At 62.3% G+C, this 27,047-nt stretch overlaps 1 protein-coding gene across 1 annotated transcript; it reads right to left on the minus strand.

The window, feature by feature from the left end:
• Positions 1-250: 250 nt before the first annotated feature.
• Positions 251-25,109, minus strand: TSPOAP1 (TSPO associated protein 1). The gene is made up of 30 exons (XM_052657465.1): positions 24,780-25,109; positions 23,885-23,992; positions 23,470-23,598; positions 22,709-22,888; positions 21,968-22,153; positions 20,770-20,868; positions 20,601-20,684; positions 20,260-20,349; positions 19,961-20,083; positions 19,633-19,737; positions 17,766-17,816; positions 17,424-17,444; positions 16,457-16,661; positions 15,706-15,881; positions 14,385-14,500; positions 14,028-14,137; positions 9,880-10,710; positions 9,560-9,711; positions 8,838-9,215; positions 8,506-8,745; positions 7,997-8,173; positions 6,546-7,427; positions 5,790-5,889; positions 5,551-5,705; positions 4,780-4,948; positions 4,335-4,406; positions 3,527-3,630; positions 3,371-3,442; positions 3,050-3,160; positions 251-556 (listed from the first exon to the last, which is right to left on the minus strand). Exons 1-30 carry the CDS (start codon positions 25,107-25,109, stop codon positions 377-379), a joined length of 5,736 nt encoding a protein of 1,911 aa, XP_052513425.1. The 3' UTR covers positions 251-376.
• Between the last annotated feature and the right edge of the window lie 1,938 nt (positions 25,110-27,047).

Genomic DNA, 27,047 nt, shown 5'->3' on the forward strand with positions numbered 1-27,047 from the left:
CCTTCAGGGAGGGAAGACTTGAAGAGGACGGCCAGCGCCGTCGGAGGGAACAGGATCTCCGCGAGCCAGGCGCGTGGAGGCCGAGAGCGGACTAGCATAGCGCAGCGGACAGCAGGCGCAGACGGGTGAACCAGGAGTGACAAGTCCGTGTCCCCGGCCGGCTCCGGGACCAGGTGCTCAGCCCCTGGACTCGCTCCTGTGCCGGGGCTCAGGGTCCCTGCCTGTAAGAAGACGATGCCCATCCGGAGGACCAGCCACTCCTCTAGCTCTGACCTTCACTGGGTCTGAGTCCTATCCCAGCGCCACGGCGCTCACTCGGGAGAACCAGAGTCCAGGGTCTTCCCCGCGCGGCTGGGGCCTCAGTCAGGCCACAGCATCACTCCTTCTTCCCCGAGCCCAGTTTCCTGAGGAGCTGCTTCCCCTTGGAGAGGAGAACCCACACCTTCCTGCTTGGGCCCTGTGGCAACCCCGGTTCAACCTTGGGGAAGCGGTGAGGGCCAGGAGCACAGGGCCAGCCTGGGGGCACTGGGGGCCCCTGGGTTGAGCTGACCCAGTCCTAGAAAGTAAGAGAAAAGGGGCAAGTCAAGGCCTGACCCCCACCCCACCCTGCCTCCTTTACCCCACGACCTCAGGAGCCCGCAGCCCCCAGGTCATCACAGAAGCACAGGCATGAACCAGAACCCACGTCCGGCCGCCGCCCCATGCAGAGCACCAAGAGGGCACGATGATGGGGGAGCACGGAGCTGGCAGTCAGAAGGGACAGACGAGCAGGCTCAGTTCTGCTTCGGTTCTCTTGGACAGGGGCGAGCCCCTCCCCTTCTCTGGGTCTCTCCGCAGGATGCTGGGCTGATGGAGTTCAAGAGCCCTTGGACTTGACCCTTGGGATGGGTCATCCCCTTCTAGCCAAAGGGAGAGCAAGGACGGGGATGCTGGAAGGAGCCAGACACTCCAGGGAAGGTGGCTCCTGCACCACCACACAGACGAGCAGGCCCACACGGTGTCCGAGGGCCTTCACGGAGGGAGGAGTGCCCACTCCACGGGGAGACTCTTCCTTGGATGGCCCCAGAGAGGGCTGCAGGGAGACAGCGCCAGAGGCACTCACACTCACCAGGAGCTCTCTCCAGAGAGAGCTGCTCCCCGCCCGCCCCTCCCTGCCCTTAGCATGCCTCCTCTGCAGAATCTCCTTGTTCTATGAGCCGCCACGAGTGGCTCCCTCTGCCACACACCCACCCAGACTGTGCTGTAAGCGGCCTAAAAACAGGGACTGGACAAAGAGAGAGGCACGAGGAAGCCTCCCCCAACCCGCTGAATCCCCACGCCCCCTCTGTGGCCTCCCGTGCCTGGCACAGCCCCGTCAGGTCCTGCCAGCCTGCGTGTTCTCCACCCCCACCCCCTACTCCCTTCCTCAAACCCCCACCTTCCACCAGGGCCTGGCAGTCTACTGGCAGAACCAATCACAGAGCCCAGGTGCCGGGTGCCCAGCCTGGGGCCCGCCTCCACCTAAGGCCCTGGTGATCTGGCAGGACTGCCCGCAAAGAGGTCTGCTGGCACCCAGAGGGGGCTTCCCAGGTGGCGCAAGTGGTAAAGAACCCACCTGCCAACACAGGAGATACAAGAGACGTGGGCTCAACCCCTGGAGTCGGGAAGATCCCCTGGAGGAGGGTAGCACCCGAAGGTCAAAGAATCTCTTTCCAACTAGCCAGGGCTGATGGCTGGCCGGGGTTGGGAGGAGATCGGAGGCCCTTACCACTCCCACCCAGGGCTCCCGGGAGGGAGGGCTTGCTGGGGAGACACATGGAGGGGCCCCAGAAATGAATGGTTTGAGGTTATCCATGGACTCCAACTGTTTAAACCTCCACTTTTATACCCGCCCCGCCTGCAAGAAAATGGAAAGTTGGACATAAAATCATGCCTCTGATGCCCCAAGAGGTCATGATTCAGAGGACAAGGGTGGGGAGATGGAGCCTATTATTACTGGTGGCGTTAGTATCATTCTTCTGTCACCAATAATAATCACAATATTATAATACCATAGTCATATAGTATCATAATACACTGATGAGCCACAATGTGGATGTCACACAACATTCTATGAGCCGCATGTGCTATAGAATATGAAGAGTCAGCTAACGTAGGACAGTACATCCTAGGATGACATGTGCTCCTAAGGCAGCTGGCACTGCCCTGAATAAGGAAAGGGGAGGGGCGATCTGAGTTCCAAAGTGGGCTCACGGCAAGGGCTCCCTCCCCTGTTCCTGGAAGAAGGTGGACAAGCCCGTGGGGCTCCTGTGTCTGAGACAAGGAGCACTATCTGATCGTGTGAGATGAGGAACAGGGTGACGTGGACCCAGGGGGTCAGTCCCCACTTACATGTCGCTCTCTCTACATATATCTATCTCCATCTAGCACTGGACTCTTCTCCTCCTCGTTCTCTGAAGAACAGGGAACAAAGAGAGGAGATGGGTTACTGGCAGACCACGAGCTCTCCAACCAGTCTCCGGCCACCCGGGCCACTAGGTCCTGCTTGCACAGCCCCTGACTCTGGAACTAGCGCAGATGGAGGCCCAGGGCTTTCCGGTCGGGGCCCGGCCCCCTCACCCTCTTCGTGCCCTGGGAGCCTGTAAGTATACTCCACCCACCCAGGAACTGGGACCTTGCTGGGCGTCTGGCTTTAAAAAGCGCCTGGGAGCAGGGGAGCTGCAGCAGGGGATCAGGGAGGGTCCCTGTGATGGGGGCTGTGATGGCAAGAGGTGTGGGAGGCTCGTGGGTCCTTTTCCAGGGGGCCCTCCCCTGCACTGGCTGGGGCTATGGACAGCCGGGTCAGATGAGATGGGCATCAAGGCCTCGGCCTCGCCCCACCATGCAGAGGGGCACATGCTGGGCAGGGGGGTAGGCGGGGGGGAGCCACCCTGGCTGGGTTCCCTCTGGCCATGGGCACAACCCCCTCCTGGGCACTGTGGGCACCTGGACCGCTGCACGCAGCTGCACCCCTCCCACGACGCAGCGTAGAGACCCAACTGCTGAGCCTGGAGCCCAGGTCTTCACTGACCTGGCCCTCGGATGGGGATGCCCCAGGCTCCCTGTCTGAGCCGCCTGCCTCAGGCCCAGGGCCCTCCAGGAAGTTGGATGGAACCAAGCCCCGCTGTCCATTCAGCTCCCCCTGGGGAGGAGATGCAGGTGAGACAAGACCAGGAGGGGCCTTAACAGCACCCCCTGAACCCTGAAGCTCTGGGGGGACAGCCGGGGGTCAATGTCCCCATCGTGGGAGGCAACTAGCCTGTCCCTCTGGGTTTCCATCAGGAACCTGGCTCCCCCCAACCATGGCTCCAGGAGAGCCCCCTTGAGCACACCCCCACCCCCACGTCCTCACATAGTAGAAACCGTCATCGTCCATGGCCCCGAAAACAGTGATGACGTCCCCTGCCCGGAAGGGCAGCTCTGCCTACGGAGAGACCACGAGGCGGGAGTCAGGCCGGGGCAGGCCCGGTCAACCACCCGGCCTTGGCTGGGCTCTGAAGGGGCTCACCTCCACATCCATGTTGGGAGAGCTCTCCCGGGGGTTGTAGTCAAACGCGGCCACCATGGAATGGGGAGCTTTCAGGCTTGCAGAGGAGGCCAGTGTGGGGGGCCCTGGCGGGGGAGGAGAAGACAACTTGGGGCTCTTTCTAGGCACTCCCACCCCTCTCCTGTCCTTGGCGCTGGAGACCTGCCGACTGGAGTCACCGCCTCCGCACCAGCTGTGGCTCCAGGGGAGGCTGGAGGCGCAAGGAAGCCCCTCACCTGCACAGGGTTGGGCGGGCCCTGCCTACTCAGCTGCCGAGAGAAGGGGCCTGTGAGCCCTGCCCCTCTGTCCCTCCCCTCTGGGGGCAGGGGAAGGCGGGGGGCTGGTGCGGGGCAAGCAGGATGCTCAGCCTCACACAGGGAGAGATGCAGGAGAAGGACCATCAGCCCAAAAGCAGACCCGCCCTGCGGTCTTCACAGTGAACTAAGGGCCAGACAGGGTCAGTGACTTGCTCCAGGTTGCACAGAATGTATAACCAGGTGCTTTCTGGAACAGGGCTTTCCAGGCGGCACTAGGGGTTAAGACCCCACTTGCCAATGCAGGAGACAGAAGAGACAAGGACGCTTTCTAGAACAGAGGTTCTGGCAAACCACTTCCCATCCCCATTAGAATGAAGTTCCCCATGGGACGCATGGGTGTGGGTGAAGGTGGGGCCGGTTCCCTCCACCCGTTCAAGACAGACCTTGTATGTGTTTCCCGAGAGCCAGGCAGTGCCCCCGGCCCCTCCCTCCTCATCCTCAGGGGCCCTGGAGAAGAAAAAGATCACACCCACCTTTCTTGGAGCGGCGGGGCTTGGGAGGAGGCCCAGCAGTACGGGTTGTGGAGTAGACAAACAGGCCGTTCCCTGCTTCAGACAGGCAAGCAGACGTCAGAGGGAAACCGAGGTGAGCGAGCGAGACGGACAGTGACTCTGGTCTCCTCTCAGGGCTGTGCTGGGGTTCCTGTGCTCAAGCCTCTAAGGCCACTCTTCCCTTCCCATCCCGACCTCCAGGATCCAAAATACACGGCCAGTCCCCCTGCAGCGGCCCCCATTCCACACGGCAAGCTCACTACTGCAGCCACGTGGGCCCAAGTCTCTGAGGCCCCAGCGACTCTGCCAGTCTCTGGATCAACCAGATATCCTGGCCGCTCCCGACGTCCAAATTACTTGGGGCTGGGAGGTGTTGAGTCGGCACTGGGGTGGAGGGCAGTGGGTGAGGGGCAGGAGCAGGTCATACCTGAGCCCTCGGCGAGAGCCTCTGGGGACAGATGGCCCTGCTGGAGCAGCTGCTGTGTCCCCGCAGGGCTGTCCACGGCCACCTCAGCCACCATGTTGCAGGGAATGTAGCCCCACCGGCCCCCACCCTCACCCCGGTAAAAGCCATCTGCGTCCTTGTCTCCAAACACCTGGAAGCAGAAGAGACCAGCTGTGTCAGCAGGCCAGGTCCGTGTGCTCCCTGCACCCCGATCCCAAGCACCCCCCACTCAGGACTGCAGAAAAATGCTCTACCTTTCATGGGACTGGAAATAGGGGCAAATAGCCAAGAAGAAGGATCAGAGGGATGACAGAAAACAGCTCTATCCGTATGATCATCACTCACTATCTGCACGTCCATTCCCCCAGTCCACCCCAGACTGGATCTCCCTGACCTCAGAGTTTTAGCCCAAAGCCTTCAGGAAATCCTTGCAGGCTCAGAAGAGGTCATCATGCTAACAGTAGCAGTATCACGCTGTGCCACGTGCCAGGCAGTTTCAGCGCTCTGTGGGTACTGAATCCTCTAATCCTCAAACAAGCGTATGAGGCAGACACTCACATGATCCTCACTTTACCCATGAGGCCCGAAGGAAAGAATCTACTCTGGGTTTCACAGCTCTAAGTGGCACTGTTGCAACCCCACTCCACATCACCTGGCTCTAGAAGCTGCGTTCCCACCCGGGTGTGGCTACGATCCCTCCGGGACAAGGCAGGAAAGGAGGGAGGAAGCAGGACCAGACAGTGAGTCAGTCACCTTCAGGATCTGGCCCTCCCGGAACGGGAGCTCCTCTTCCCCAGCATCAGGGTTGGGTGACATTGACACAGGGTCGTAGTCAAACAGAGCCACAAAGACCCTGACAGGGAGGTCCCGGAGGGCCCGGGATGCTTCTGGAGGGGTCCTTGGGGGAGCTGCGCAGGAGAAACAGCAATCAATTCTGGCCAAGGAGGCGGGAGAGGCCCCCTTGGCCTAGCCCAGCCCCCGCAGAGGCTCACCCAGCTCTGTGGAGCCTGGCCTAGGGGCCCAGCCCCTTCTCCGCTTGGAGCCGCTCTGCCCTGGGCTGTCCAGCCCTCTGGGCTCCCCAGACTCTGCTCCCTGCAAAGAGAGGGCAACAGACATCAGGAGTGAGGCACCACCCCTCTGCTGGGCGCCTCATTAGGGGCAGGACCCCAGGAGCGCTCCCCCCAGCTCTGCCCCGTCGGCGGAAGCGGCACAGCAGAGCAGGGACACACATTCCTCTCCTGGAGCCGCGGCCCAAGCTCACTGGAGCCATCGGACACCCCCACGGGGGGAGGAAGGGCAGGAGGGGAGGCCCCGGCTCCGGCCACCTTAGCAGATGAGTGCAGTCGAGGGACTAAGGTTTAGATCTGAGAGCTGGCCGAGGCGCGTGTGAGAGGAGGGCCTCTTCTCGGTGTCAGGGTTGGGCGATGCTGGGCATCGCAGGCTGGGTCCTGAAGCTGTCACTAGCTAAGCAGAGGAAAGGGTCACCTGCCCCAAAGGCAGGGGGCCTGCTGGCAGCAATGGGCGACTTAAGGCCACAGAGCATCCGTGCGTCCCAGTTCCCATCGATCGGCAGAAGCAGCAAAGCAGTGGAATGTGGGTGGGAGGAGGCAGCTGAGGGAGCCCCGAGGCCCCACCCCACCTCTGCTGATGGAGGCGGCAGCGTGGAATGGGAGCGGCCGGTGGGCAGCAAGCAGGGCCACCGGGCGGCGGTAGGCAGGGGGCTGCCCGGGCAGGGAGAGGGCACGGACCCGGGGGGGCGGCTCCTTGGCTCTGCCGGTCGCACTGCGGCCTCTCCGCTCCGGCTCCCCCTTCTCCCAGGCCGGGGAGTACGGGTAGGAGTGGGGGCCTGAACCGGCCTTCGGAGGTGCCCTGGGCCTTCCCACGGGGGCTGCACCCCAGGCCTCCCCATCTCCGAGGCAGCCGGAGCTGGCGATGCTCATGTCCCCGCCGCCTGTCTCTTGCTCATCCTCAGAGTCACATTCGATGCTGATTTCCGAGCACTTGGGGGAGAGGCAGCCGGCCAGGCCCGGTTCCGGTTCCGGGGCCCGGCCCCGGGGGCACTTCCTCGAGGGGGCGGGCCGCGCCCTCCCGCCCGCGTCCGGCGGAGCCCTGGCGCCCTCGGCCGCAGCGGGGCCGCCCCTCTCGCGCGCAGGGCCGGGTGCTCGGCCGGGGGCCTGGGACCCGCCGCCGCCGTTGCTGAGAAGCCGACTGCAGTGTTCCCGGGGATCCGGGGACCGCCTGCGGCCAGGGGGCTTTTCGGGGGAGCCACTTCCTTTTCTCCAGCTGCCGCCAGTGACCAGTCCCAGCGGGTCCTCCGGGCGGTCCCCAGCCCTGCAGGGCTGGGGGGACGAAGCGCAGAGGCCGGGCCCGCGGGGCCGCGCGCCGTCGCAGCCCAGCCCCGGAGGCAGGGGTGCAGGCGGGCCGGGGTCTCTGGACGCAGCGCCTGCCCCTGGCCCCTTCTCGTCCTGCGCGGCCTCTCCGGCCTCCTCCTCCTCCTCCTCCTCCTCCTCGGGGATGCTAAACAGCTTCTTGCTGCGAAAGTGCTGGAGAGGCGGCTCCAGGATCTGTTCCAATATCTCCTCGTCGCTGTCGGTCTCACAGAAGGGGTCAGGCTGGGGCTGGGGCTGGGGCTGGGGATCAGGGGGTGGGGCGGGCGCAGGGAAGAGAGGTCCGTGGGGAAAGGACAGAGCTGTGACCTTTGCCCTCAAAGGAGGGCAGGGGTTTCAGGTAGCCCAAAGCTCCCCACCCCGCACCACGCAACCCCGGTCGCCTCCCTCCAAGAAGGAAGACCAGACAGAGAGTCTGGCCCAGAGCCACACAGCGTGTCCAGGGCAGGGCCACAGGGAGCACCAAGGAGCCCGCCCAAGAATGGGGTGCGCAGAGGGGCTGAGTGTCGGGAACAGGCCAGGCCTAGATGGTGTGGGGCCTCCCAGCCCCTCCTCGGAAGCTCCCAGCTCGCGCGAGGCTCTCAGAGGGCGCTGCATCAAGCAGGCTTGAGTGGGAGAAGTTACAGAACGGGGTCCCCCCCTTCCTTTTCAGGAGGGTCGAGGCCGGGCCTGAGCTACTTCCTAGCTGCCACGCAGCAGAGGGCCCAGGCCGCACACCGAGAATGCTGCTGGCACAGGGGAGCAGCCGCTGACTCTGGGGGCAGAGGCCGCGGGAACCTGAGGGGCCCCCCAGCCCCTCCTCACCCCGATACCTTGGCCCCCTGCCCCCCGATGCTGTGGCCAGCCACCTGCTTTGGGAAGGAGCAGGTCCTGACACCCAGCTCTTCCTCCTCCTCCTCCTCCTCTTCTTGAATGTCTGACAGATCCGAGTTGCGGCCCTGGTCCACAAGGGAGTTCCCCGGATGGACCCCCAGCTCGGCCGCATCCTCCTGCAAGAGGCCAGACGTGGGAGGACAGCGGGGAGGTGAGCAAGGGCACGTGGGGACCTTCTGACAGGGTCAGCCCCAGCCAGGATGAATGGGGGGGTCCCCCTGCAGAAGGAGAGAGGGGCATGCCCCCAAATTGGAGCACAGGCACCGCGCGGGGCGGGGAAAGAAACCTGGAAGACGAAGCGGCAAACACAAACAGCCAGACACACAGCGCAGAGCAGAGCGAGAGCGGGGCAGAGGGCAGGCAGAGCGGGCAACCAGCTCTGGGCTGGCAGGGGCGGGGAGGAGGCCCTCGGCTCCTCGTGGTGGCCCGGGGTGCCCCAGCCCCGTACCTCAGCCCTGGGCCTCAGCCCGGACCCTGCGTCTCCTCCACGGCAGGCCTGGACACAGGGCAGCCTCTGGGCCAACGTTCCTTGGGTGGTGCCGGGTGCCAGGCGGGCCTCTCCTGTGGTCTGCTCAGCGTCCTCCTTGGCCATGGAGGAGGTGGCAGGGCCAGGAACACAGTCTCCCAAGGCGGGCTCGGTGGCCTTCACGTCCCCAGGGGCACCCAGCACAGCCGCCCCAGCCTGCTCCTGGAACGGCAGGCACTGAGGAAGGGGCCCCCACCCCAAGCCCAGACCCTCCTCCCAGCCTCTGCCAGCCACCCTCCTCCCCAGCCAGGTACCTGCGAGACAGGCGCTGGGGGCTCTTTTGAGGATCCTCCTGCCGTCTCTCTAGGAGGGCTGGCTGTGGGGGCGCCTGGGGCCTCTTGAGCTCCACGGGGGTCAGGGCACCGGAGAGGAGAGCTGGGATCCCCCAGCCCCAGGGAGGCTGGACCAAGGGGCGGTCTGGCCTCCGGACCCGGTTGTGGGCAGGTGCAGGGGACCCTGACCGGCCAGGAGGCCTCAGCCAAGGCAGGGGCAATAGGAGCTGGGAGGGAGTCCGCCGACTCGCCGTGGGGCGACATGGTGCGCACGGCCACTGCACGGCACGCCTGCAGCAGCTGCAGCTGCGCCAGCTCCACCAGCACGCTGCCCGCCGTGGGCGAGGCCACCTCCATGATCTGCAGGGGGCACAGCACGGGAAAGGGGGGCTGCAGTGACGCCCCCACTGGCTGCTGGTGCTGTGCTGGGAACCGCACCCTCGGGTGCCTGGCCTCTTCTGAGCCTCCTGGCCGCGGTGCCTCAGGGCTAGAGTCCTAGTCCGTGGGCGACCAAAGCCCGCGCTCTTAACCAGTCTGCTACCCAGTGCCCAGATGCCTGGGGCGGGCAGCTCCAGGCCAGGCCGGGGAGACGAGGCCTCTCAGCACGGAGAGGGCAGAGACCCACGCCCTGCTCCCAGGGTATGGGAGAGGGCAGAGACCCACGCCCCGCTCCCAGGATACAGGTGGGTACCCCCGGGCCGTACCTTCTGCCCATCAGCATAAACAGCGTAGCCTGTGACCCGGACGCCGTTGGAGGTGCCGGCTGCATCTATCGTCACTGGGAGCCAGCTGATGATCAGGATCCCAGGGGAGGGCCCCGGCTCGACCTGCACATCCAGGGGTGCGTCAGGTGGGCCTAGGGGAGGGGGCACAAGACCCAGGATTGGAGCACTCCCACCAGAGAGGACAGCCCACTCTGCCACTTCCCTAAAGATGCAAGTAGCAGCCAGTGTCCCCCTGGGGCCACCCTCCCGGGCCTGACCTCCCCGGGGCTTATACATACCAGGCACCCGCGCCCGCCTACCTGCTGGCAGTGTGGTGAACTGCAGGGTGGCAGCCCGCGGCTCTGGCCTCTCCCTGCCTGGTTCCCAGGACCCTCGAGGGGGAAGCTGAGCCTCCACTCGGGCCTGATAGAGGGTACCAGGCCGCAGGTGGCAGAAGGTGGCCCAGTAGGTGCTGGGGCGGGCAGGGGGGCATTCTTCCCCGTTGAGGTAGACAGCATGGGCCAAGCTGCTGTTGCTGGGCACCCAGGCGATCTCGGCAGACGTGGCGGTCAGCCGATGGACCCGCAGCTGGCTAGGAGCCACGCCAGCCTGGGCCCCCAGCAGCAAGCAGCAGCGCAGTGGGTCGGAGCCGCCCCGGCTGGTCAGGGCCTGCACAGAGACCCACAGGGGCCCCGCCTGCAGGTCCAAGTTCTCCAGCACAGCTGTGGGGGGCGCCCCGGACCCCAGGGCCTGCCGCAGCTCCCCATTCACACAGACATGGTAGCCACTTAGCTCCACACGCTCAGGAGGCGGCTCCCAGGCCAGCACCACGCTGTGGGCCAGCTGCTTCAGGACGGCCAGGCGGCGGGGGTAAGGCACGGCAGGGGGCTCCCCCAGGCCCTCGGGCGGGGGGCTCGGGCTGGGTGCCTCCCCAGCCGCCTCGTCCTCTGGTCGGGGCTGGCTGCGTCCCCCGCTGCTCTGGCCCCCACTACTGCTGCCGCCTCCGCCGCCGCTCAGAAAACTGAGCTCGGGGCCTGAGCTGTGGGACAAGTCAGCCAGCTCCGGGGGCAGGGAGGCCAGCAGGTCGTCATCGGACACGCGCTCAACAAAATTGGAAGGGACCAGGCCCCGCCGGCCATCCATGAGCTCCCCTGGGGAGGGGAAGACAAGAGAGGAGGTGGAGAAAAACACAGCCCGATCAATGCATTGTAGCAAGGCTTGGTGAGTGATCCGAAGCATGTGATTCACCTGTTGGCACTTTTAAAAGAGCAGTCAAGATGTGGACTGGGAAATTATTGTTAATTTTCACTGGTGTGATAACAGTACTGTAGTTCTATAGGACAGGCGTCTTTTAAATTTTAATGTGCAGATGAATCACCTGGAGGTTTGTTAAAATACAGACTGTAACTCAGCTGGGTCTGAGCAGGGCTGAGATTCTGCACTTTGAACAAGCTCCCAGGTGATGCTGCAGGATGAAGGATGTCCAGGTTTACAGAGCTGCAGACGGAAGTATGTCTAGGTAAGGCATCGTGTGTCGGACTTCCCTGGTGGTACAGTGGTTAAGAATCTGCCTGCCAATGCCAGGGAACACGGGTCCGATCCCTGGGCCAGAAAGATTCCACATGCCTCGGAACAACCAAGCCTGTGCGCCACAGCTGCTGAAGCCCAAATGCCTGGAGCCCATGCTCTGTAACAAGACAAGCGCTACCCTCTCGCCTCAACTAGAGAAAGCCCATGCGCTGCAACGGAGACCCGGTGCAGCCCAAATTAATCCAGTCATTTAAAAATAAATAAAATATCATCTGTCAACAACTTGCTTTTCAATCCTATTTTTAACCCACATGGGAAAAAGGCAGTTATGACAAAATATTAATAATTGTTGAACCCAGGTGGTGAGTACCTAGGTGTTCACATTATGATTTAACTTTTCTGTCTATTTGAAAACTGTCATGTCATATGGGTCTGAGGAGTGAAGCCAAGGGCACCCCTCAACCTTCCTGTGTGGAAAGCAGACATCCTCAAAGGGAGAGGGAGGTCCCATCTGGCTAGAAGAAAGGCAGGAATCTTTAGAGACAAAAGACATACATGCCAGAGGAAAGAGCCCCCTGTGGGTTCTAGGAGGCACTGAGATCCACAGCAGGCCTGCGTCTAGGAGCATGACCGGCAGTCAGTTCTCCTTTTAACGTTTGTCTGTCTGAGTTGGTCTTAGTTACGGCAGGCCGGGTATTCCTGTCACACAGACTCCCTAGCTATAGTGTGCAGTCTTAGTTGATCCCAAGCATGGGGGATCTTTAGTTCCCCAACCAGGGATCAAACCCGCTCCGCTGCACTGCAAGGCAGATTCTTAACCACTGGACCACCAGGGAGGTGCCTGTCAGTCAGTTCTGACAGCGCTTGCAGGAAATGGACCAGCTCCCCTGAACACTTGGTAAGAGAACATTATAAAACATTTCTTACTGTTTGTTTGTGGGATGTCCAAGATCAAAGAACCTGGACAAACGGCCTATCATATCACAGCTAATTTGGGAAAAAGAAAAAGAGTCCCAGGGCACAGAAGAGCTGGCGGCTGTTGGGCCTTCTTGGGAAGAAGGGGGAACAAGGGCCAGGTTTAGGGCCAGGGGTGAGTGTAGGCTGTCCCGAGCGGCAGGAGGACGTGGAAGCTTCCCCAACATCATCTGTCTCTACTTAGGCTAGGAGCTGGGGCGGGGGGTGGGGAGTAAGAAAAGGAAGAGAAACGAGACTTTCAGTAAGTTAGGTAACAGAGTGTAAGTAGTGGGTTGAAAGGTGGCCTTCCCAAAATATGTCCACATCCTAAACGCTGAACCCTCTAAATACAGCAAAAGTGTCTTCGCAGACGCAATTTTAAGGAGCTTGAGATAAAAGACCGCCCTGGATTATCTGGGTGGGCCCTAAACCCAATGACAAGTGTCCTTATAAGAGGACACACAGGGAGAGGCGCTGAGACGCAGGGACCAGAGTGACGTGGCCACAAGCAGGGAACAACTGGACCCCCCAGAAACCGCACGGGACAAGGAGCAGAATCTCCTCTAGGGCCTCCAGCGGCACGGTGGCCCTGCCAACACCTTGCTTTCAGGCTTCTGGCCTCCAGCGCTGTGAAAGGACGCACTTCTGTTGCTTTAAGCCACCACCAAACTTTTTACAGCAGCATTAAGAAATTCATCCAGGCACTAACACTGTGGGATGTGATGCTAACGGGAGGAACCATCACACTAAGCAGGTCCGCAGCCTTGCAAGGCTGGTGCAGGAGCCGGGGCCACAGTCAGGCTCATGGTCTGGAAGCCCCTGTCACTGAGAGCAGCGCAGCTGTGGGATCAGATACAGATGAAGCCACCAAAGTAAGGTGAGGAATAGGGTGTCTGACCCCCCACTTGCCTGCATGCCTTTCCAGCTATCCTAGATTGCATAGTTCAAATTCTAGTAACTTGTGATTAGTTAATATTTATGTTCTTGCTGGTGGTGATGGTGGTGGTTTAGTGGCTAAGTCGTGTTCGACTCTTACGACCCCATGGACTGTTTTCTGCCATGCCCCTCTGTCCATGGGATTGGACGGAGTTGGTGTTTAGATTTTTTTTTTTCTCATTAAAAAAGCCATTTTTCTGGGAGCTATTTAATCCTTCTCTCCATCGTCCATCCCTAGAGAGAGTTTAGTTGTTTTCCATCATTCCCAGCACCTGCTCAGATAACAGGCTTGGGGCCCCAGGAGGAGAGACTGAGTGGGCCCCACAAACCCAAAGCTTTCGGTGATACAGACCCAGACCAGAGCACTTTGCTGAATCCCCACACACCACTGCAACTCTTGCCTGCCCTGTCCACCCCTCATCCTGGTCTCCACACCACACTGTCCTCCATGCTGTGAAAGGTCACTGCCTGGCGCCCAGCCAGGGCACCCCGAAGAGTCTGCCATGCCCTGCCCGACTGCCCACTCAGTAATACCGTGTCTGCCTCGGTGACCTGATCACCCCACGGGCACCACAGAACTGCCCTGGGCACTGTAGAACCGCCCTGGAGCGCAGCCCTGCCTGGGCCCTGGCAACTGTCGACCACTTGCTGACACCCTCTCCCGGGCCCTGGACCCCGATCCCTCCTCCCCACACTCACTGGGTTCAGCATCAGATCTATACACCACGTGCCCGACCTCGAGGTCACTAGTGCTCAGTGCTGCCGTGCCCTGTCTGCCAGCAGAAAAGCGAATTTAGCTGACATTCCCTGTGATGCTCTGTCCGCCCTCTGGACTGTGCTGGGCCCTGTCCTGTCCTGCACGGGGCAGACGTGGAGTCAGACCAGCTGCCCACAGAGCCCTTTCCCCACAGGCCACCGGGTCTCTCTACGCCTTTCTGCCGAGTCTGAGGAGTGACGGTGGGCTCAGAGGGTGCAGATGGGTGGGGGGCTTTGGGAAGAGGAGCTTGAAAGCAGACACAAGGATGGGACAGTCCCCGCTACCTCCTACCTTCAAAGAAGCCATCCTCGTCCATGCTGCCGTAGATGTACACGTACTCGCCGGCCGTCAGCGGCAGCTCGGCCTCTGGGTTCTCGTTGGGGCCCTCGAAGGGGTTGTAGCTGCGGGGAGGCCCAGAGGAGGAGGGGGACAGTGACCACCATCCTGTCTCCTCCCCCCCGCCCATCGCTTGGCCTTGGGGACACTTTGTTGTCCACTGTTAACCACAGGGAGCGCCCACTGCACCCACCCCAGCCCAAGGAGGCGAAGATGACCTCTCCTGCCGTGACCCCCGCCACACCCCCTCCGTCTCGTTTCCCTCATGCACCCCAAATGCCAGAGGGCCGGGGCGCAGGGGTCAGGGCCCACCTGTAGCGAGCTAGGAAGACCTGGACCCTGGCTCTGCCCCGGTCACCCTCTGCCACTGCCGGGAGCAGGGAGACGCTGTCTGCCTCCAGCTCCTCCACCTCACTGGCCGTGTCCACCTGGGGGCAAACAGAAAAGGGCCAGTCCTCTCCAGGACCCAGGGGCTGACCGCAAACCCGGCAGGGGAGGCCCCGCTGTCCTGAGACGAGAAACAGAGCAGATGCTGGACGAGACCAGGGGCAGTGAGCTCCGCTGACACTTTCTAAACCAGAACGTCAGCCCTCGGGCACTGGTGGAGCCCAGAGGCCTTGGGTCAAGGGAGAGGGGTCAATGGTGACCCCTCCCCGAGCCCCAGCCTCTGGTGCACCAGCTCAGTAAATGAGACCACCGTGCCCAGCGGAGAAGGGGCAGCCACTCTGGCGGTGGGGGACAAGGGGCGCCCAATGACAGTCTGTGTCTTTAAGGTTAAAAAACTGCAATAAAGTGCTCTAGCTGGAAGCGAAGGGGCAGAAGGGGCTGAGAAGTCCCTGGGACAGAGGTACTGCCAGGGTAAGCGGGGACACCCAAAGCCAGCACCTCCACTCGTGCCCACAAGGGGACGGTAGAGGCCGCAGCTGGGCTCTACCGCTTCCTGCACCGGAGGCTGCAGGGCTGCTCCAGACGCCCCCATCCCACCCCCCCTGCACTTTCTCAGGTTTTGGAGGGAGAGAGAGAGACGGCTGTGGTTGTGAGTGATACCAAAGAACTTGGCAGTAATACCAGCTGCCATATGCTAAGCATCTACTGCGCGCCCCACACGGTGGGAGGTTCCGTCCTTGTTGTTTTCACATCATCCTCCCCACAACCTCACCGGGCAGGCTTGTTAGTTCAAAACTCAGACGACAGCGAAACCCAAGCCCCGAGAGGGTCAGTGACCTGCCTGAGACACAGCTAGGACCTCAATCCCAGAACCTGTGCCCCTTCTCACAGTGCCACCAGCTTCTGCCACAGACACGCTCACCACCAACCTCATTGTGTGGGTCCTGGCCCCAAAGGGTCTCCCTTCCTGCAGCCCAAGACTCTAAGACCTCGCTGGGCCCCAGAGGGGCAGGCTGGGCAGCCCCTGAGTAGGGACGGCAGGCAGGACCGGCAGGCAGGACCGGCAGGCAGGGCAGGCCCCATCGGAGCTCCCCGCCTGCCGGGAGGAATCCACGGGCCTCTCTCCTCCAGGGCCTTGCCTGAGCCCCAACACAGGCCATCAGCCCCCCAGCTCCTGGGCCACACCCTCCCTCCACCTGCCCCCGCCAAGGCAGAGCTAGAGCCTAGGCCCCTCCCCAGCACTGACCTCGGGGGTCGGGCAGGACTTGGGGCTGTTGTGGATGGACTCAGAGCGAGAGGAGTTGGACAGAGACTCTGCCCTCTTGGCCGGCGTCCTTCGGGAGACCCCAGCAAGGGTGGCAGAGGCAGGCTCGGAAGACTTCGGGGTGCAGCGCCCCGGGGAGGCTGGTGGGAGGTCGAGGTCTACAGGAAAGATGACACGTGGTCTTGGGGGTTGGTGTCCCGAGGAGTGACCAGTGACCACGCGTCCTCTTGGAGCTAGAGATCAGGCCCTCCGTGGCCAAGTTCCCTTACAAGAAGGGAAATCCTGGGGGAGCTTACTGAGTGGAGGTGGAGGTGACTTACACGTATTATTTCACAGCTTCCTCAGAGCAACTCAATGAGGTGTAGTGGACGCCCCTGTCTCAGAGCCTAGGACACACGGCCCACAGAGCTCTAGCAGCATCACTCCCTGAGTGAGTGGAGCCGGGACCACCCGATCTGACCGATGCCCAGCTGGCTCTTTGCCAGCCCACACTGCCTGACTCCTGGTGCCCACCTCCCAGCCAGGACCACAAAGGAGGGGGAGGAGCAGCTACCTGAGATTCTCTAATGGGCTCAGCTGCTTCCCTCTGCCCCACCCTCCACCCGGAGCCTGGGTCAAGCTAGAACGGGCTCTAACTTGCTGTGTGACTTTGGGTGAGCTGCTAGCCTTCTCTGACCCTGAACTCTGCTCAGAACAGAAGCACCAGGCTGACGGCGCTGGGGGTCTACCTCACCTTTGGGGCCGGATCCGCGGCAGGGCTGCGGGGTGGAGCAGCAGCAGGGGGGTGGCGGGCGGTCCCCTGGGGCACTGCAGCCCAGGGCGGAGGTGAGCAGGTCCAGGGGGCCAGGGTGCAGGCGGAAGGCCTGGAGCTCCCGCGCCAGCAGGCTGAAGCGCTCGGTCTGGCTGCGGCACTGCTCCTCCAGCTCCCGGACCCGGACCTGGGCCGAGACGCAGGATGAGCTGCCGGGCCGTGGAGCTGCCGGGGCCAGCCCGTGCCATCTCCACACAGCCCCGCTTCAGATCACACCCGCCCAGGCCCCGGGGCTGGGCACAAACCCTCAGCCTGGCCGCCCGGCTGCCCCGCTGCCCCAACATAGCGTGGCTGAGGGTCAAGACCGGGCACCGTGGGACACCGTCACTTCCAACCCCACCTCCAGCTGAGCTTTGTGCCCCAGGCAGTGGCATTTTCTGGGCCAAAAGGGGTTGCCCCACCCCATCACCACCACGGTATCACTTCAGGGGTTCTCTCTGCTCCATGGCTTGTCACCCTCCCACAGCCAGTGACCCACGTCCCTGCCCTCAGAGATGTCCCCAAAGACCCCAGAGCTCGAGACATCGTTGGGACAGGAGTGAGCCAACCCCCAGGAGTTTTTCTCAAGGATCAGGAGAGTCCCCATCAAGGAGGCCATGGGTCAGACTGGCTGGCTTTGGAACCTCCTCCTGGTCTCAGGGGCTGGGTTTCAGAGATGGGCAGGGCCTGTATGTGCCAGGCACAGTGGCAGTTCTGGGGCCGGGGCAGTGAGAATCCCAGCCCATCTATGGAGTCTCAGCCTGCGACCAGTCACACCCCTGTCGTTGGACAGGAGGGCTGGAACCGCTTGAGCCTGAGGGAGGAGACTCAGCTCAGCCAGCCTGGAGAGGTGTTGGGGAGAGCCCCCTGCCCCCACTCCCCAGGGAGGTGGGGGATCAGGAGGCTGTACCTGCATGGAATCCAGGGTAGACTGTGGCGGGAAAGGAAAGCCCAGAGGAGAGGTTAGAACTCTTACCCAGGGGGCATTACCCACAGAGGGAGAGAGGGGCCCAAGTGGACACGTCTCAGTCAGCTCCCTGGACCGACTAAGCAAGTGCTAACTGGAAAGATATTTCAGGGCCAAAGGTGGAGGGGATCGCCCCAGCCCCTAGAGCATTTAGGAGCCCTTCCTGCAAGCCCACACCCCCACCCACACACTCACCCACACCCTGGCAATCCCCTGCAACACTCTCTGAACCGCCCCAGCCTTCCCCCTAGCTGGAAGCATGGCGGCCACCTCCAGGGACCCTACCTCCAGCAGCTGCACAGCGCCTTCATGCTCCCTCTGGGCTTCCGCCTGGGCCTACAAGTGAAAGTGAAAGTGAAGTTGCTCAGTCGTGTCCCACTCTTTGCGACCCCATGGACTGCAGCCTACCAGGCTTCTCCATCCATGGGATTCTCCAGGCAAGAATACTGGAGTGGGTTGCCTTTTCCTTCTCCAAGGGATCCTCCCGATCCAGGGATCGAACCCAGGTCTCCCACATTGCAGGCAGATGCTTTAACCTCTGAGCCACCAGGGAAGCCCTGGGCCTACAGGTGGGAGGAGGCAAATGCTGGAGGAGAGGGGTGAGGACTAGGGTGGGATCGAAGGAGGTGGCCAGGCAGGACGAAGGAGGAGAGAGAAGGAAGGGGGCTGGGAAGGGGCTGTGGGTGCCTCCCTCCGGTTCCCACTCTGAACCGCACCTCAAGTCCGAAGGCGAAGGGGCCGAGAAGAGGGGCCCGGGACTGCTTCCTGCTTCCCAGACCCTCCCCCTTGGGGTTTTTTCTCCTCCTGTCTCTCTTGATGCTCTCTGCCTGCTCGTCTTTTGCCCCTTCTGAGTGTCAGGGCCCCACAGGGCACAGTGCTGGGCCCGAGGTCACTCTCTCTCTAGACTCCCATCTAGTCACAGGACCAGATGCACTGAAGACTCCGAAACCTGTCTCCAAGACCGACTTCCCCAGGACCCAAGACTCACAAGCCCAGCTGTCTATGGGGCTCTCCACTCAAGTGGTTAACACACAGCCCAAACTTGGCCAAAACGGGACTCAGAACTCAGGATGCCCGACCTCGCAAACCTGCTGCCCGTCATCCCTCACTCCTGGCAGGTGAAAGGCCCAACCATCCATGTAGTCAGCACTTGAGTGAAGGCACAGGGCACTCAATCAGAAGCCCGCAGTGAGTCCTGTCGATTCTCTGTCCACAATGTACTTTGGATCTGCCCACTTGTTCCCCGCCGTGGATTATACTCTCACCCAGGCAGACATCATCTCCCACCTGGACCCCTGTGTCCACCCAACACCCGAATGCCTTGCTTCTTCGCCCACACCCCTGTTCATCATCTGGAGTGCTGCCGAAGTGACCCTCTAAATGACGAATCAGACCCTGCCACTCCCCTGCTTGGGACCCTTGAACGGCTTCAAACGACTCAGAAAGCAGAATACCCAAACTTCTCCCCTGACTTTGAAGGTCTGATGCTATCTGGCTCTTGCCTACTCCTGCCGTTCCGTCCATCCTACCACATGCTAGCCACACTGGTCTGTACCCCTCAAGCTTCTCCCCACCACAGGGCATCGGCATGAGTATACCCCCTTCCCAGAGTGCTCATCAGCTGGCTCCTTCTGACCCTCGAGGTATGAGAGGCCTCCCTTGCCAAGCTCGCTGAAGAGGCCCCTCACCCCATCCCCGCCACCCTGTGTTGCATCACCCCAGTAACTTTCCCCACTGTACTTGTCAATGCCTGCGATCAGCTCACGCATGAACCTGTCTAAGTTCTGCTCGGTCAGGGGCCTGGCCTTTGCCCCTCACAGTCCCTCCAGGGCCTGGCACATAGTGTGTTAGTTAGATAGTGTTAGTTGCCCAGTCGAGTCGGACTCTTTGTGATTCCACCGACTGTAGCCCCCTAGGCTCTTCTGCCCATGGGATTCCCGAGGCAAGGATACTGGAGAGGGTTGCCATGCCCTCCTCCAGGGGATCTTTCCCACCCAGGGATGGAATCTGGGTCTCTGCATTGCAGGCAGATTCTTGACAGTCTGAGTCACCAGGGGTTCTCTGTAAATACCCACATTGGCTGAGGGTCCAGAAGCTACAGCTGGGGTCTGGCAGCCCCCCGCCCTTCTGCCACCCCGGACGCCGCCCCCACCTGCTGCAGCCTCCGGACCTCCTCCCGCTTCTCCTGCAGGCTGAGCCGAGCCTGCTCATGTTCCACCTCCAGCTGCTGCCGCCGCTGGGCCACCTCCCGCATGTGCTGAAACGCAAGAGCCTGCGTCAAGGCCCGAGCCCTGCTCTACTGTCTCTACGGAAGATCTAAGATGAGGGCGCCTCAGACACCATGTGTTCCAGACACTGTTAAAAAGGAAACTGCGGCTAGAGAAGGAAAGGGCCGTGGGCGCCAGGACTCAGCCTACACCCCCGCGTCCCACGCATGCTTCCTCAGCCCTCTTTCTCCCCGTGCCACCCGGTGTCCTCACCTTCAGCACCTGCTCCAGGCTCTCCAGCTTGCTCTGCAGACCTTGGCTCTTGAGAAGGGCCGAGTCCCTCTCCTGTGTCACCCCCAGGAGCTGGCCCCTCAGCTCTGCATTCTCCCACTCCACCTGGACGGGGTGGGGGGGAAGGGGGGTGCAGGGAGTTGAGAGCGTGAGCCTTGCCCCCCAGCACCCCCACCTCCAGGGGCCACAGGGTGCTCCATGCTCTCCCCAACTAGGGAGCTGGCAGAGGCAGCGCCTTGCCTGGGGATGGGGCCCTGGCAGGACCTGGGCAGAGCCGCTACCTGCTCCTTCTCCGTGGCTCTCCCACTGAGCCGAGAGTTCTCCTCCACAAGGCGGGCATTCTCGTTCTGGGCTGCCCTGAGCTGCAGTTCCTGCGAGACCAGAGGGGAGCTCCAGGGAGGCTCCCAGCACCCACCTCCTCCTCTCCCAACACAGGCACACGTGGGACCCAGTCGGCCCCCTCCTGGGAGCTGCATCAGCCGGGAAAGGGAAGCCCTGCCAAGCAGGAAGGAAAGCATGCTTTCGGGGCAGGAGAGAAGGAACTGGCGTTCTGGGGGGGTCCTCCACCTGGTGGGCCTGATGGACCCAAGGAGCTGGCCTTCCAAGGCCCCACAGAGCTCACCAGCTCCTCACATCGCCTCTGCTTTTTCCGGGCTTCCTGCTCTAGGCTCTCACATTTCTTCCTCTTCTTGCTCAGCTCCGATTCCTGCGGGATCAGAAAGGAGCTCCTCACACAGGATGGCAGATCCACCTGTAAAGGGTCTCCTCCAGCACCTTAACCCGGATCTTACCAGTTGCTGCACCCGCTGCTGTTTCTCTGGCACCCGCTGCTGTTTCTCTGGCTCCCCTAGGACCACAGCTGGGTTTTCCACATCCTCCTGAGGTGTGGCCTGAAAATGGCCAGGGGCGGTGGGCTGGCACCTGAGGGCAAGGCCTGTCCAAGGGGGGTTCCCACCCCACCTCACAGTCAGCAAAGAGATCCCTGCTCAGGAAGGAGAAGGGGTGCTGTCTGCCCCCTCCCTGCCATCTCCAGTTGATCCTGAGTGTTTTGAGATCCAGAGACCCATGATTGCCCTGGGAGATGGGTCCTCTATCCAGGCCAAAGCTTTCCCTTTTTAGCTTGTAGCCCTGCTCTGCACTCAATAACTGTCCTGGGTGTCCTTCAGTGACTGGCAGGGAACTAGGAGGCTGCCTGGGCCCCCAGGGAGGTGATGTCCCCAGACCTAGGGGTTATGGATGCGTAGCCTTGGCCTAGCGCCTACAGACCTGTTCAGACCCTCCTCCCAGCTTCCCCAAACCCACCCTTCGAACACACCGCGGTTATCCATCCGTGCAAACTCTGGAGGACAGGTCTTGATGAGTGATGCTACCTCCCTGGACCAGGCAGAGGGGCCAAATCCCTTCTCCCTACCCTCTTCCTGGAAGGAGGGGGACCCAGGTGCCGCCCAGGACAGAGGATGGAGAGGAGCCAGACCTCTAAGTTACGGAGGTCCGGAGCGGGGTCCCCAGCTTTTGGGCCAGGGGACGCCTAAGCCCGACGCCCGGTGAGGGTCGCCCGTACCTGGAGCCGGGGAGGACACCTCGCCGCCCCCGGGGAGCCGGGCCGGGTCTGACGGACCGGACAGGCGCTGAAGGGGGCGTCCCCGCGCTGCGGCTGCGGCGGGAGGCAGCGCCGCGGGCTGGGCCCCGGGCGGCTGCCAGGGCAACCGGGGATTTGCGCCCGGGCCGTACCACTGGCGGACGCGGCAGGGGCGGCAGGGCGGGCCGCCGGCCTCGGGCCTGCGGAGGGGGGGCGCCGAGCCCCCGGCGACGTGCGCGGCGCAGGTACGAGCCCTGAGAGGCCGGGCCGAGGACCGGGCCCGGGCCATGCGCGCGCCGCCACGCCTCGTCGGGGCTCCGAGCGCGGTGCACGGGGATGGGGGCGATCCCGGAGCCGCTCCCACCCCATTCTCCGCACACCTACACACCTGCCCTGGCGTCGGCGCTCACCTCTCCCGGGGCCCCCGGGGCGGGCGCCCCTGCTCTGGCCGGGACAGAGGGGCCCGGGGGCCGGGGCGGCGAGGGCGGCTCCCGCTGGTTGCGCAGGGCGATCTGCCTCTGCAGCCGCAGCACCTCCCGCTGGGACTCGCGCAGCAGCCGGTCGAAGTCCCGCACGTGGAGCCACTGGGGGCCCTCCTGGAGTCGGGGGACCGGGAGCCGAGTCGAGCCTAACCCCGACCCGACCTGCGCCGTCCCCAGCTGAGCCCGCCCTCCGCCGGACTGCAGGGCCCTCGGGCGCGGGCAGGTGCGCACCTTTCCCATGCATCTATGCCCGGTCGCAGATGCATGCCTACACAGCCCCATGCTTCCGCTCGCCCGTGTGCAAACACTCCCGGGAGCTCGTTTACTGGACATTCGCGGTGTCCTCGGCACTGTGCTCAATGCCTTGCGAACATCTCTGCACCCCAGTGTGAGGTTATGCGTGAGTTCATACAGCCAAGCCCACTGGCTTGCAGCCTGAAACCTGGAGCCCAGAAACTCCCAGGTCTGGGACTCACGGCTCCACCCCCTTCGGTTCAGGCGCCCGGTCCCGCTCCCACCTGGGCCGTTGCCAGGGGAACCTACTCCCAGCAGCCTCCACCTGCTCGCTTCATTTGCATCTCATTACCATCTCAATCTGCATCCCACACCGCCAGGCCGGCAGCCCTAGGTAGGGCTGAGCCCGAAGGGGTGACCAGGGCCTCCTCGCACCTTGCCCGCCAGGGTGAGCCTGGCCTGCAGCTCCCTGCACTCCCGCTGCAAGGCAGCAATCTGCTTGTCCTTGGCCAACAGGGCGCTGGCTGTCTCACTGAGGTCCCGGGCTCGTTGGCGCGCCAGAGCCTTCCGGCACAACTCCAAGCTGGCCCCTGGACTGGGCATGGGAGCACTCACCTGGCCAGGGGAGGGGTAAGGCCAATGGTCATCTGAGGGCTGGGGCATTTCTCCCACTTCTCAGCTCCTCCCAAAGGAGGGGTTAGGATGAACACCTTTGAAATGTGGCCTTCACCTGCTTCCACCCTGAGTCCGGATCTACCCTGGGCCGACCCTCAGCCTCGCTTGACCCCTTCCCTGCAATCCTCAAGGGGGGGTGAAAGGGTTAACTCCACCTTCTAGCTTAGGCCCAAAGGATGCTGCTAATTAAGGGCTGCCAGTGTGATGGGTCTTGTCCCTGCCCCCACCAGCTCTGCACCCAGAGATGAGTGCAGCAGGAGGCGGCCGCTAGCGCCAGCACTGGCAATCCAGAATTCTGCTCTCCCTGCCTGGGACCCCACCCCCCGCCCAGCCCTTCTCTCCCTCCTGTGGTTCCAGAAGCCCCTAGCCCCATAGCCTGGCTGGCATTGGCCCTTCCTACACCTCAGCCGCTGGGTTCCTGCGTCCCTGGGTAATAAGAGTCCACGATGCCCAAGCTCCACTGCCCTGGCACCCCTCTGCCCTGGTTGCCCAGCCTCCATCCAGTGGCCTCCAATCCTCACCACCCTCAGGTTAGTCTCCTGCAGCTTTCGGGCCCTCTCCTCCAGGCGCTTGGCAATGACCGCCAGCTCGGCATTCTTCCGCTTCAGCCTCCGCACCTTCTCCTCCGTCTCTGGGAAGCTGCTCTTCCTCTGACAAGGGGTCAGCCAGAATTGGGGCATGTGGGGAGAAGCCCGGACCCCGCCCCAGACCCAATCATAACAGCCTGGGCCTTGGGCTAGACTCTTGGGCTCACAGGGGGGCTCCTTGGCAACTCTAGGTAGGGGTTCACCCTCTCTGGGTCTTGGGGTCATGTCAGCTCCATGTAGCTCCTGCTTGGAGGGATGTTCATGGGATGAGAAGGATGCTGAAGCAAAGAGCTGGGGTGTCTGAGTCTGCCTCCCCACCAGGACCCAGGACTTGCTTTCCAAGCCTCACCAGCATCTGGTTCTCCTCCTTAAGGATGGCACAGCGCTGCTGCAGCTCCCCCACGGCCCTCAGCAGCTCCAGATTGGGCCTGTCCCCGAAGCCCGTTTTCAGCTTGCCCTGGCATGGGAAAGGATGGGGTGCAGCCCCTCAGGAATCACCCTACCTAAGGAAATCAGAGCCCTCTGTATGGACGCATTCCCCCTCCACAGTCCAAGGAGATATGGAGACAAGAAGGTTCTCCCCCATGCCCCAGGCCTTCGGAGTGGAGTACAGGAGGGGCTGCTTAGTACACTAACATCTCCCAGCCCTGGGACCCTCTCTGCTAGTCCCCAGTTCTCCCCACCTCTGCCCAGCGTCCCCTTTCAGGAGAGGCCAGCCTCAACTCCCACCCCCACTCCTCCAGGCTCCCCCAGGTCCTGAGTCCCCCAAAGTCCAGATCCCTCCATCGTCTACAGGAGACGGCTCACACCCACCCCAAGCCTTATCCTCCCTGGCTTGGCCCAGCACTGAGCCCCCCTCCACTGAGTCGCTTCCCCCAGACTCTGATTCCATCACACACACACCCACACACTCCCCCAGTATCCCCCAGCCCCCAAAGACAGAGAGGTGCAGAGAAGAGAGACAGACACAGACAGACTGTCAGAGAGAGACTCACAGAGGGAGGGGGAAGGGGAGGGTTCAAGGCAGACAGACAGGCCGAGTCAGAAGGACAGACAGATGGTGAAAAACGGAACCACTGAGATTTCTGCCCAAAGAAGGAGGACAGATGGTCACTGAGATGGACCCCCAGACAGAGATAGGCCCGGAGAAGACAGAGGGCAGTGAAGTCCCCGACCATGCTCAGGCCGGCAGGCAGGGAGAGAGCCCCAGCCTCACAGACCCCGGCCAACCTCAGCTCCCTTACCTTAGAGAAAGCCTCTGCCTCCGGGTCCTCCAGCCTCTGACAGCCGGGTCCGGAGCTCAAGGCTCCCCGCGCAGGGCTGGGCAGCCCAGTTCCTGTTCTTCCAGGCTCCATGCCCCCCACAAGCCCCGGGCTTCGGGCTCCCTCAGGCTTGGAACTCTCCTCAGGCCTCAGTTCTCCAACACGCAGATCTGTGGGGGTACCAGCCATGCTTGGTGATGCGCCTCCAGCATCACCCCCCCGGTCTGGAGTCCAGCTCTGCCAGGCGGGCAGTGCCCACGGCTCCATGTTTCCGGGGTCCCCCAGCGATGGAAGAGATGTCAGTTGCTCCATGGTTCTGCCAAGGGTCCCTAGGACCCAGGCCGGGGGACATCACCCAGCCAGCTGGAGGGGCCGATGAGGGTCATGCCAGGCCAGACCCTCTCCTCTCTGAGCTCTTGGCTTCACTGAAATTCCATCCAAGGTTAGCCGAGTGCTTCCTGCCCCACAAAGAAGGCTGTGGGAGCCGGGGCTGCCGGAGGAGCTGGAGCCAGGGGTGTGCGAGCTGTGTTTGCTCGTGGCTGTGTGCACGAGCCTGTGGAGCAGCAAGGGTGTCCCCGCAGGGGTGGGGAGAGTGTGCTGAGGCCACCGACAGCAGCTCCGGCTGAGGGTGTGCGCGTGTCTGCAGGTCGGCCTGTGCCGGTCAGCACCGCTCTGTGTGTGTGTGCGCGTGTGCGTGTGTGTGTGGGGGGGGGGGGATGGGTGCTCCTACTTGTGTGCGCTGGGGGCTGTGGTTTTGTGTGCCACTGCCTGAGCCTGTCTCAGAGTTGCCAGTTGTTTCTGCGTGTGGGTGTCTACTGCAGGGCTGTGGCGGTGTGTGATGCTGCCACTGGTTGTCTCTGAGTGTCTCAGTGCTGTGCTGCTGCGTGCATAGCTGTCATTGTGTGTCCGTTTCGGCATCTGTGAGTCTGACCATCCATCACGATCCCTTAGCCCAGCTAGGGTCCACAGGAGCTGCTGGGGGTGATCCCCAAAGGTCCGCTGGAGTCCTTTATCTCCCACTCCTCTCTCCGCCGCTGCTGGCCAGCTTGCTGGGCGGTTGGGCTGGTCCTAAGGAGGCCTGGGTCGGTGGGCTGCTTGCCTCATAGTCTCTCTCCCTGCTGGCCTCAGCTCTGGGGACTGAAGGGGTTCCCTGTAGTCCAAGAACCCCGAGATGGTGGGCGCGGAGGAGGGCCGAGCCTCAGAACCAGGGGGGTGAGCGAGGGAGAGCCAGCCCTTCCCTCCTCCTCCCCTTCCCCCTTCCTTCCCGCCCACCAATAGGAAGTCGGCTGCTGGTTTCCATGGGGATGGCGCTGGACTGGTGGGCTGGACCAGCAGGCAGGGTTGGGACAGAGGGAAGAACAGGTTCCTTAGGATGTCGACCCAGTGCCCCCCGTGTGAGCGCCCACCCTTCCCACACACACACCCACGTCTTCCGGGGTACGGAGACAGGGGGGCTGCAGACAGGGGTGCTGTCTCCATAGCTGTCCCAGTCCAAGCCGGTTAGAGACAGAGACAGGGGGTTGGCACGACAGAGATCCAGCCACCAAGAATGGCAGGAATAGAAAAGATGGAATTTAAGATGAAACAAAGAGAGACAGGGAAATCAAGATAATGAAAACAAGAAGAGAGAAACAAGGAGACAGAGGTGGAAATAGGCTGAGATAATTGCTTTTGCTTCCTCCTGGCTGCTGCATTTTGGGGGCAACCTGGCCATCTCGGGCCAGCAGGGAAGGCCACGTGGCTTGTTAGGCTGGCTTAGCCCCAAACTGTCAGGAAGCTCACCTTCTGTCTCGTCCTAAGCCTTTTTGTTATGGTAAAATGGCATTTTGGGGACAAGGACGTGGAACTCCTCCACCCTTAAACCAGCCTCTATGTGGCGGCAGAGACCTAGATGGAGTCCCCAGGGACATGGATGTTGGGAAGGACCTCAGAGAGGCCTCTGGACCGGAGACTCAGTCCCTCCAAACTGAGGCTCAACCCAGTCTCTTCTAAGGGAGGGGGCCCCCGTGTGGCAGCCCCAGGGGATAGCACCAGCAGTGCTAAGCCACAGAGTCCCTGAGAGTGGGCCCTACCTAGGCCAAGAGCTGAGGGAACTGTTGGTGGCGGGGGAGCATGAAGAAGACACGTCATCCTCACTCCCCTAAATCAGTACACAGATCCATACATGCAGGGTGTATGCACATGCCATTATGTGCGTGGGTATGTGCAGTGCACATATGTAGGACATAAGTTTGTCTCTGTGTATATGGG

The sequence above is a fragment of the Budorcas taxicolor genome, chromosome 19, assembly GCF_023091745.1.
Source record: "Budorcas taxicolor isolate Tak-1 chromosome 19, Takin1.1, whole genome shotgun sequence".
Lineage (NCBI taxonomy): Eukaryota > Metazoa > Chordata > Mammalia > Artiodactyla > Bovidae > Budorcas > Budorcas taxicolor.